This window comes from Apaloderma vittatum, unplaced genomic scaffold (assembly GCF_000703405.1).
Source record: "Apaloderma vittatum isolate BGI_N311 unplaced genomic scaffold, ASM70340v1 scaffold7384, whole genome shotgun sequence".
Taxonomy (NCBI): domain Eukaryota; kingdom Metazoa; phylum Chordata; class Aves; order Trogoniformes; family Trogonidae; genus Apaloderma; species Apaloderma vittatum.
Genome location: NW_009712036.1, coordinates 71,663 through 82,409, shown reverse-complemented (window position 1 = coordinate 82,409; position 10,747 = coordinate 71,663). Strand labels below are relative to the sequence as shown.

The 10,747-nt window shown below is 51.3% G+C and overlaps 1 protein-coding gene across 1 annotated transcript in view; it reads left to right on the top strand.

Moving 5' to 3' along the window:
- The first annotated feature begins 4,658 nt into the window (after window positions 1-4,658).
- The window catches only part of UNC5B (unc-5 homolog B (C. elegans)), a 12,720-nt gene continuing 6,631 nt past the window's right edge, over window positions 4,659-10,747 (top strand). The window contains exons 1-5 of the mRNA XM_009867840.1: window positions 4,659-4,923; window positions 7,655-7,798; window positions 8,683-8,786; window positions 9,632-9,812; window positions 10,324-10,491. Of these exons, the coding sequence (XP_009866142.1) occupies window positions 4,659-4,923; window positions 7,655-7,798; window positions 8,683-8,786; window positions 9,632-9,812; window positions 10,324-10,491 (862 nt within the window). The remainder of the gene's footprint in view (window positions 4,924-7,654; window positions 7,799-8,682; window positions 8,787-9,631; window positions 9,813-10,323; window positions 10,492-10,747) is intronic.

Sequence of the window (10,747 nt, the reverse complement as noted above, 5' to 3'; positions counted from 1 at the left end):
TGTCTGAAGCAAGAGAAACCCCCCCTCCCTGCCAGTGGATTGGAAAGGCAGGCAGCTCTCCTCTTCCTGTACTGAAGATAAGCTGTCATTTTTAAATTTTTTTAAATTTTTTTTTTAAATGTCTACAGGAGGATTTCTACCTGCCTGACAGGCGGGAATGAGTTTAACCGTTGCCTCTCAGGCCTTTGCGTGAAGGAGCACTCGCCCCAAGATGGGTGTGAGTGGGAGGAGATGGAGACAGAAGGGGTTAAGCACCCACCACCACTGAGATTTAACCGGAGAAACCCAGCCAGAGAAACCCAGGCATCCCAGCTTAATCCTGTCATCACATTCCTGCCTGCCCGGTGCGATGGGGAGGGATACGTGGTGGTGGGTGATGGGCACCAGGCTTCGCTGCTGCTAATGCTCCTGTAATCTTCCAAATATTTGGAGGGATAACAGTTGCAGGGGAGAGGATTTTAACGCTTTCCTGCAGAGGTTTGCTCAGCCATTGCTCCAAGGGGAGTTTACTTTCTGGACTCGTTATCCCTTGTGCCGTGTGTTTTGGAGTGATGGAGGTGGGGGTTAATGCTCAAGCCTGGCTCCGGTGCTGCTCTCTGAGCAGGCTGGTAGCGTTGGTTGGTTGCTTGGGGTCATCAATCTTTGACCAAGTTGCAAACGCTGGCTGCAAACATCTGCAGTTCACTCCCCACGGAACAGATGCTGCGGATAATCCAGCTCAACCCCAGCAGATTAAAACGTGTGATGAAGGATAAGGGAGAGGAGGCTGGACAGGAAAGAAGTTGTCAGTGCCTGTTCTCTTCCTCCTTTTTCTGTCGTGCTGCTCCTACCACACTCATCCTTGGGGCTTCAGGGTTTGGTCCTGTAGGTCAAGCCCAGAACTGGCCCCTCCTTGCCTCTCCTCCCCGCAAATACAGTTATAGTGCTGGAGTCGATCTCACAGCATGCAGCCGTGTACCCTGAGTAGCATGAGACTGTGGGGTGGTGACAACCTGGGAGGTACAAAAAAAAAGAAAAGAAAAAGAAAAAGAAAAACAACCAAAAGGGAGCTGGGAAGCAAACACCCACCTCCAGCGGGAAGGAGGGAAGTTGGCAGATGGGAACCCCCTGTAGACGTCTGCCAGGGAGATAATGATTACAGGCAGTGTAGCACGCTCCCCAATATTTATTAGTTTGTCGCTGCTGGGAGTTTTATTGCTCGTCTGATTGCGAGGCTGGAAGTCCTGGCTGCGCAGGGCTCCTGCTCTGGCTTCACGTGCTAAAGTCTCTCCCTTGTGCGTGCGGTTGGTGTCGCCTCTGGGTGGGATGAGCGTGGCTTTGGGTGAAGCAGAAGCAGCCTCCGTGCACGTGTGGGTCAGAGCATCCGTTCCTGAGGGTGATGCTCATAGCCAGCTCCTTGCAAGCACCCATGGGAAGCTGATGTTTTGGTATTTTGCAGTTGCCACTGGGTAGTCAGAGCAGCTGGGATGTGCTTTCTTCCCCCCGTGACTGTATGTGGATTTTTTGGGGGGGGCCCCTCCCTGAGCGGAGTGAGGAGATTTCCCATGCGGCGGGTGGTCGGGCGTCAGGAGAAGGATTGAAAGGCTGAGTTGATGGCTTATGATAAATGTGCCCAGCATGGTTCCCCTCCCTTTTCTCATCCAAAATCCCCGTTGTTCCTCTGCCTTAATTCTTCCCCAGCGCATTTAAATACCAGTGGCTGTATCATACTGGAGCCAAACGCCCTGCCCAGCTGCAAATGTTTCCTTCGGTTCTTTAGGACTGGTTTCTGGATTGAGAAATCAGCCTCCCCCTTGCTTTGCTCCCATCCATGAGCAGGCAGGAGCCTGGGGGAGCCATGGGCTTGGGACTCTGCGGCACAGCCCGTTACGAGTCTGTCGTGAAAAACCAATCATCTTTTCCCCATCTCCTGTTAGAGCTGCTTTTTTGGCTCTAGATCCCTCTTGGCTGAAAATAAAAGATCTTTTTGACTATTGCGATTTTATGCAATTTAAACTTTCCCAGCAGCTGAGATGCTCCCAGCTTTAAAAGTTCAGGTTTTTTGGGGTTCAAACCTTAAACCAAGCAGGGTTTTATAGCTGTAGAAAGCAGATGTTGGATCTGGATGGGGCTGGGGAGACCATCCTCTTCTACCACTTTGTCTCCAAAGTCACTACACCCCCTTGGAGAAGAAACCTGAAGCATTAAGCTTGAGACCCCCAATGTGGAACTGGGTTGGACGGGACCCATCGATATGGCAGTTGATGGGTTTTTGGTGTTACTGATGGTTTTCCTCATGCTGGGGGATCCGAGGTGGCTCCCACCATGTCCCAGAGCATCGCCCATCCCACCATAGATGACCACGGGTGAGTCAAGAATCTGTGATTTTCATCCCCATCGGGTCGTGACTCATCGCCTCCCTGCTCCCAGGGCCTCTTGGGTGACCTAAAGTCTCATTTAAGTGGCAGTGGGGTGGCAGAAAACGTGTCTTTGCTGTTGGGTGCTGGAGGGGGACCTCTTCTTGCCCACAGTTTTGGGTCAGGGGACGCTTATGGAGTGTTGCCTTACCAGAGGCAAGCCCTGAAAGGGGAGCAGGTCCTCCCAAAAATTGGCTTCTTCAAGGGTGTTTGGTCTTTGTGGGTCACCCTTACTGTGCCGGGAGGGGCTGCAGGACTATTTACCTGGGATATTATGCCCAGCTTGGAGAGAAAGCAAAAAAAATAAAAAATACTGATAAATGGCACAGATAGAGAAGAAAAACTTAGGCTCCACTCTGCCAAGTGCCCTTTGAGAGACTAATGGGCTTCGAGTGTTGCATTCCTTGTAGCAAGCCTCCTTTCTAAACCCATCTGCCCTTTAGAGCTGTAAAACCAAGCTCAGGAGCCACCCATGTCCTGGAGGTGAGTGGCAAGCGAGTCCCCCTGGGCATCGGAGCAGATTTTGGGAGGATTTCAGACGATGCTCTGCAGCCCTTTCCTGGCTGCCAAGCTCAGGTCCGACTTTGCAGGCTGCACGCTTCAGGGATGCGGAGAGCATCGTCGCAGAGAGGTTTTTCACGTGAGCCCACGAGCTAAGTTTTGTTGGCTGCCTCTGTTGCCAGTTGGATTCTCTCCTGCCGGCCCCACTTTGGCAGGGAATTTAGGTTTGTGGCATTTAAAGACAACAACAAAAAACAACCAAAAGAAAAAAACCCTCACCCCGACCAACTAAACAACCAGCTTGGCGCTCAGTGGAAAATGGAACAGTAAATTGAAAAATAAAATAAAGTGTTATTTGCTGCAGCGGTACAGGTAAGAGGCTGCTCAGCAGGAGAGGGGAGCAGGACCGCTGGCGTGATGCAGGCACGGGGAGAAGCGTGGGACAATTTCGGGGCGGGGGTCTCTCACCACCTCACGGCCCTGTGGGAAAATTACAGGTCTGCAAATGAGACGAGGAAGGAAATGTCAGGCGGTGGAGAGGTGGGGAAGAGCCAGCCGGAGAGGGAGAGAGAAATTAGCCTGGAGTTTAATTCATTGTTTCCAAAAGAGCAGTTAATGGATTATGACAAATGTCCTACCGCTCTCCCTTAGTGCTGTGTTAAATGGAAATGGAAAGTCAATTTTCCTAAATGGATTTTAAACGACTGACCTCGTGTGTTGTTTTTTTTCTGGGTGTTTTTTTTTTTTTCTCCCCTCACTGATTTTCACTCCGGAGGCAGCTTGGTCATCTTGTTTTCTTGATGCATCTGATTATTTTTTTTTTTTCCTTCTCCTTCCATCTCGGGATTCTCTGATTCTCTCCGTGCAGCAGTGCTCCTTGCCAAGGGTGACAAAGGGAGTGGGCTCCTTTCTTCCTTGCCAGCTCCAGAGATGTTACCATGGGGCTGGGGATATTTACTGTTTTCCTGCACGCTGCAGTGCCTGGAGTTGAGAATCACAGCTCTCGCTGGGGGAAGAGAGGAGGAGGAAAAGCTCAGAACTCTTTTAGGTATAAAGAAAAGCCTCGTGATATCACCTGACTGCAAGCGAGATGCCCAGAAACAACAGGTGAAGCAGTAGCATCCCAGTTTGTGTATGCTTTTCACCAGTCCTGCCCTATTTGGGTTTGATCTTTATGGGTGAAATGGGTGGAAAAGGGTTTCTTAGGTTGGATGCTGCAGATGTTGCTTGATGCTGGTCACAGCATCTTCTCAAGCTGTGAGGTTCCTGCTCCTCAGGGGTTACATCTCTGGGTGAGCACCAAGGTGCTTGCCCCTTCTCAAGGCTTTTCTTAGCCTGGCCTGACCTCTTCTTCTCAGTTTTGCATTTAGATTATTTTTGTGAGCAAGCAAGCTGGAGGATGGAGACCAGTGGGTCACTGGTCCGATCTGGTTTCTGGGCTGGGATAGCGTGAATCCTGATTGCCTTTTTGTGTAATGTTTTTTCCTTGTGGTTTTCTCTAGGAAGGATTTTTTTGGGGCAGGCAGGGCTCAGGGTATGAGTGAGGGGGCTGGTACTCAGGTGAAAATAGGCTGCGCCCCGCAGCAGCTCTCTGATTGGCAGAGATTTGCTTCTTTTTTTTGAGGGGAGTGACTCTAGCCCTCTCTTGCTTTTCCGAGCATCCTCAGCAGGGGCTGTTGGTGACGCCACCGTGCACAGGACAGTCCTGGGAAGGAGAGGAGGCGATGAAACGACACAGGGATGAGTTGCATCTGTGCAGAGATGGGACTAAGGGCATCTCCTGACCCTCTTACTCTCTTGGCAGGACTGGAGTACAGCGACGTGCTGCCCGACTCCTTCCCCTCGGCCCCAGCAGAGACCCTCCCTCACTTTCTGCTGGAGCCACAGGACGCTTACATCGTGAAGAACAAGCCGGTGGAGCTTGTCTGCCGCGCCAACCCCGCCACCCAGATCTACTTCAAGTGCAACGGCGAGTGGGTCAACCAGAATGACCACGTCACCAAGGAGAGCCTGGATGAGGTCACCGGTGAGCAAACCCACCTCGCCACCCTCTCTCTTCTTTCCAAGCTCTTTCCTTTCTTGTACGTCCACTCTGGAGATGATTCTTCTATAAGTAGACCAACAGGTTTTTTTGATTCATTTTTGTCATTCCCAGGCGATTGCAGGCTCACGAGGCCACTCTCTTGTGGTCCTTGGTCCATGCACAGTTTGTCCTCAGTGACTTTTAGTAGAGGAGCTGCCCCTTTCCAGACCACTGATGAAGACATGATGGTGGTGTGGGTCATCATCCCCAATAGAAGCTTGGGGAAGCCAGCTTGTGTACTTGCACGCTTACCCTTCTGCAGCACTTGGGGTTGTCAAATGGGATTTGAAATTTATGCATGTTTAAAACTGTTTTGGCCGTTTTTTTTTAAAAAAGAAAGGAAATTCTTTCCTACAAGATGCCTAATCAACATGTAGAGTCGCTGCTACAAGGGGCAGCAAGGGCTGGCATCTTACTTGTGTTCACCAAGGGATTAGATGTTTGATGGGCAGTGGTTTGCAGGTAGGATTTGAAATGCGTTTGAATGGCAGATGAGCTCTTCCCTACCTGAGAGGACAAGGTGAAAAAGTGGTTTAGGCATTTTAGGAGGTATCTTGTTTCTTGAGATTGAGCTGCACGGAGCTGCTTGCCCCCAGCTTTGAAACGTCTCAGCGTGAGACCAGGGTGTGGGAGTTGAATACATTGTTCAATCAAGTAGATTTGCTAAAAATGAGATGCTTTAGTTCATCTCCCACCTTTTCTGCACCAGTTTTGATACCTGTGCCCTGATGAGGAGAGGAGGGAAGCGGAAAGGCTGTCCTTTTGCTTCACCAGATGCTGCCGGGAGCAGCAACGGTGCCATTTCTCCCTTTTGGGATGCATCTCTACCTCGTAGAGGCTGGATTTGAAAGCCTTCCCCCTCTAGGGTAAAGTCAGTGCCGATCAGTGACCGAGCAGCCTCTCTGCCGAGGGGTTATTAATTTATTTATAACGTGTGGCCGCACCGGGTCGAGCCAGAGGTTCGCGTGCAGTGCTGGTGGATGCTTAGGGGAAGAGCATTGAACTAGGGCAAGGATGGAGCAATGGACCTCGCTCTCTTCCCCTCCCAGCTTTGTGATTAGGGACTCATTTGCTTTGGGCCAGCATCTCCCTCTCGGAGTCCGCAGCTGCAGACTGTGTGCCAGCGATTTGGAGGGGAAACAACACATGCCTTCCTTCACCCAGCCTTCAGAGATGGTGTTGCTGCTATCAGTGTACAAACCGACAATACCTTTAGTGCAGAGGTGATGCCACGCATGTAAAACTCTGGCTGGCGTGAGCTTATCTGTTTGGCAGCTACCCTAAGAAAAAAAGGAACTAAACCCAAAACGGTTTATTGCACTCAAAAGAATAAATAAAATTCCGTGGTTGCAGCGTTGGTGGGAAAGCAGCTGCAGTAGGTTAACACAGTTAGGTGTTGGTAGCTTTTTAAGTGTCCTTGGTTAAAAGCTTGGAGAAAGGGACCTTTAAAAACCAAAAAAATTAAAGATGATGTGTCTTGAATGAGCCAGGCTCAGTAATGCTCTGTGTCTGATCCAAAACATATCATGCGGAAGAAAGCAAAAATAGGCCAAGTCGGAGAGGATAATTCAGCTGGACGAGAAGAGGCTGTCGGTGAGAGCGGCTGTGTTTGGATGCCTGTAAGCCCGTTAAGTAGTCACTCTTGTGAGCCATAAACTCAGCCTACAGTTTTGGGTAGTCTTTGCTTTCGGGGCGTTACAGATATAGCAGGACATTTTGCAGGGTGCTCCCCACCTTTCCAGAGTTGCTCAACCCACCCCACTGGGGTTTTCCAGAGAGATGAGGTAGTTTTGAGCCATCTCCATCCTGGGTCCTTCTAAAAGCCCTAATTTTTCCAAAAGTTATTGGCCCAAATGCCTTCTTTTTTTCTTGTTTTCTTTCTTTTTTTTTTTTTCTTTATTAGAGGCAAAATAAATTGTATTTCCTTGGTGCATGTCTGTCAGCTGTTGGATAGGAAAGTGGCAGAGAGATGGCGATTGCTTGTCACAGCACTGCAAGCGAGGTAGCAAAATTACAGCTAGGGAGCATGTCGCTCTGTTGCCAAGAACTTGAGGCCTTTTCATAAATAAAAGCTGCAAAAAAGGGGCAGGTATTGCTGAAAATAAGGAAAACTGAGCCCTGAGTCCCTCCTGCCATTGGCAATGGCCACACTACGATGAGGGGTTGATGCTTCAGGTGAGCAATGTCCTGGATGTGACAGTGCCACCTTTGTCATCTTTTTAAGATCTTCTATTTGTCTTGTTATATTTAAACGGCTCCTGATGGATACGGTTTCTTCTACCAGCAAAACCTTGGAGGCATCCTTCAAACCTGCCAAGTGGGAAGAGATCTGGGCAGGGCTGGGGATGCTGGTGCTGGAGGAGAGGGCTGGCAGAGGAGGGTGATGCCTCTTGAGATGGTCAAGAGGTCCTGGTAACTGCCCAGCCAACCCAGGGGAAAAAAAAAAGCCAAGACTCCTCCACATGGGGAATCGCCCTGCTTTCAGCTCTAAGTCACCTTCCAGAGGCAACAGTCTGATTTGCAGAGGTGCCAAACCCAGATGCCTCTGAGATGCCTTCAACCTGCCACCTCCGTCCTTGAGTGTGGTGCCTCCAGCAGCCCTCCTCTTGGATGGTGCCTCAGTTTCCCTTCTCCCGGTTGCTCCTGCCCAGCTGATGCCTCTGTCCCCTTCCAGGGATGCTGGTGCGGGAGGTGCAGATCGAGGTGTCCCGGCAGCAGGTGGAAGAACTCTTTGGTTTAGAAGATTACTGGTGCCAGTGCGTTGCCTGGAGCTCGGCGGGCACCACGAAGAGCCGCCGGGCGTACGTCCGCATAGCGTGTAAGTGCCATGGAGTAGAACTCACCAGTTTAGAAGGTGTTAATACTGCATCGCACATCAGCCTGCTCAGCTCTTCCAGGTGCTTTATTATCATTAATAACCCAACACTTCCTTTTAGCACCTTGCACGCTTCGCCTGAATCAGCGACTCTGTGTCCCCTGAGTCCCTGCTGTCATATGTCACTTCTCTAAGCTGGTGTTTGTGGGTGTCAGCCTCATTAAGGGCAAGTTAATCAGGCTGTTACCCGGCTGAATTTGCTCTCTTAGCAAATGAGATGGCAAAGCTGTAGGAGAATGACCAGGCTTCCCCGGTCGTAAACAGATTTTGTTCTTAGAGGGCTAAATAATCCAACGCGTTCTCTGTAACAGAGGTGGCTGGTGTGAAGCAGCAACGTTGCGGAAGGGGAAAATGTTATGAGGTGCGGGGCTGGCTACTGAGGGAGCCCGTTTGGGAGGGTTTGGTGTTTCTTGGAGCCGAGCAGATGAAATGAACCGAGGATTGGTTGCCCTGTGCTAGCAGGATCTGCAGCCATAGAGGGCTGGGTGCTGCAGGAGAGGATTGCAGCACCATCTAGTGATGCTCCTGCTCCTTTCAAGACTGGAGCGGGACCCTGACATCTTCTACCAAGTCCCTGGGGGCTCTGCTGTTGTGCAAATCTCATTTTCCCTCCCTTCAACAAAGAAGGGTCCTAGTGCAAGGCCCAGAGGAGGAAAAAAACGTGAGGGAGTGGTTAAGCTGAGGTTTAGCCCTAAAAGGAAAAGACAGGAGGGGGTATAAGCTTGCAAACACATGAAAGAGGAAAGGTGGCATCCTTGAGCGCCACATGCTGTCCTGAATCCACCCTGGGGCTGCTAACCCCTGGGGTTTTTTTGTTTCCTTCCCAGACCTACGGAAGAACTTTGACCAGGAGCCACTGGGCAAGGAGGTCCCATTGGAGCATGAGGTCCTGCTGCAGTGCCGCCCGCCCGAGGGGGTCCCGCAGGCCGAGGTGAGCAGCTTGGTGTCCTGAAGAAATGCCTGGTGCGGTGTCCCCTCCCATGCTGGAGAGAGAGACAGGGCACGTCCTTCATCAGATGGCTTGTGGCTGTGGTGGATGGCCTCGTGCCGAGACCGTTGACTTTCATTACTCAGAAGAATTGTTTGGTTTTGAGGCAGTGGATTTTCTGACATCTAACCTCAGCACCTGCTCGACCGACCTGTCCCACGCTTCCTGATGTGCTGTTAACCTGTTAGATCTAGTAAGGAGGCACCCAATGACTTTTCTGAAGGGGAGCAGTCACGAATGAGAGCCAAGGGTTGGGAAAGTCAATATCTATGGGTTTCCCTAGCACAGGGGCAACGCTTTCTCCGCCCACAGCTCTGTTGGTGGTACCCATGATGTCCCACCCTTGGCCAAAACCAGCAATAACGTGATCCGGTCAGGCCTGGTTTGGCCCGCCTTTTGAGGAGAAATAAATCCAGTCAGAGGCAAGGTTGTCCAGTCAATGGTTGTGGTGCCAAGGACATCGGCGATCTCACTGATGAAGATTAGGAGGACTTTGGGGCAAGTCGTAGGCTGGTGTGAGGGACATCAGGGCTGATGAATTCAGCCCTCCAACCTGGTGTTTCTCCTTGCTCGTGCCCACACTCACACTTGCTGACGGTACCGACTCACGTCCTTCCCAAACAGCCTTGTTAAGCAGCTGTGTCCTAGCTTAGCTTTGAAGTGCTTGGAAACCCTTGTGGTGAGGAGCAAGGAAGATGAAGCCCATGACATGCTTTTCCTGGCTGAGCTTTCAGTTCTTGTTCAACTTAATCATTGTCCTTACCACATCCCACCCTTTGTACCACCAGGTGGAATGGCTGAGAAACGAGGATGTCATCGATCCCACCCAAGACACCAACTTCCTCATCACCATCGATCACAACCTCATCATCAAGCAGGCCCGGCTCTTGGACACTGCTAATTACACCTGCATGGCCAAGAACATCGTGGCCAAGCGCCGGAGCACCACAGCCGCCGTTATCGTCTATGGTACTGGCCCTTGCTCTTGGGAAGGGGACCTTTGCTGCCGGCCCTGTCTCCAGGCCAAGGAGAAATACAGGCCCTTTCTGGGAAGGGGTGGGAATGATCCCTGCCAGGGCATTGTATTATATTGGGTAACAGCCAGCATCTGCAAAGCAGGAGCTTCTCCCAGCTTGCACGAGAAATTGACGAGTGTAGGCATTTCCAAGCGTTCTCGGTTGGGTATGAAGGTGTGGGGAGGTTGGACCCAGCTGGCTGGTCTTTGCTATGAAGCCAAAGATCTGTTGTGGCCAGATGCAAAGATAACGGGGAAGTGGGAAAAGGACCAAGGCAGGCTTGAACATCTTATGCATGAGGAGCATGACACAAGGAGGAACCTCATGATTTGGTTTTTGTGAGGATGTTCCGTGTCCTCACAGAAGATGTAAGGACAGAGGATGTGCTGAACCCTTGGCTTAGCTCCAGTCCCTGCTGAAATGGGCTCCATTGACATGTTAATGCTGTGCGTCTCCTCTTGCAGTGAACGGCGGCTGGTCCACCTGGTCCGAGTGGTCTCCTTGCAACAACCGCTGCGGCCGGGGCTGGCAGAAGCGCACCCGGACGTGCACCAACCCTGCGCCGCTCAACGGCGGCTCCTTCTGCGACGGGCAGCCTTTCCAGAAAATCACTTGCACCACCCTCTGCCCAGGTAAGTCCGGCTCGGGAGATCAGTCTGAAGCATCTTTCAGTCTGCCAAGACTTGAAAGAGACAGAGATGTCTCTAGAAACACAATGGATCTGGGTTTGCTGGGATAACTGCTCCACCAAGGTCTTGAGATGGGTCATGGGCGCTTTTCTGCTGCCGGAGACATCCTGACGCTGGGGAACTGAGCCCCAAGACCATGCCTGGGGTTGGACGAACACGTCTCTGTGTTTGGTGGCCCCACAGTGGACGGCGCCTGGAC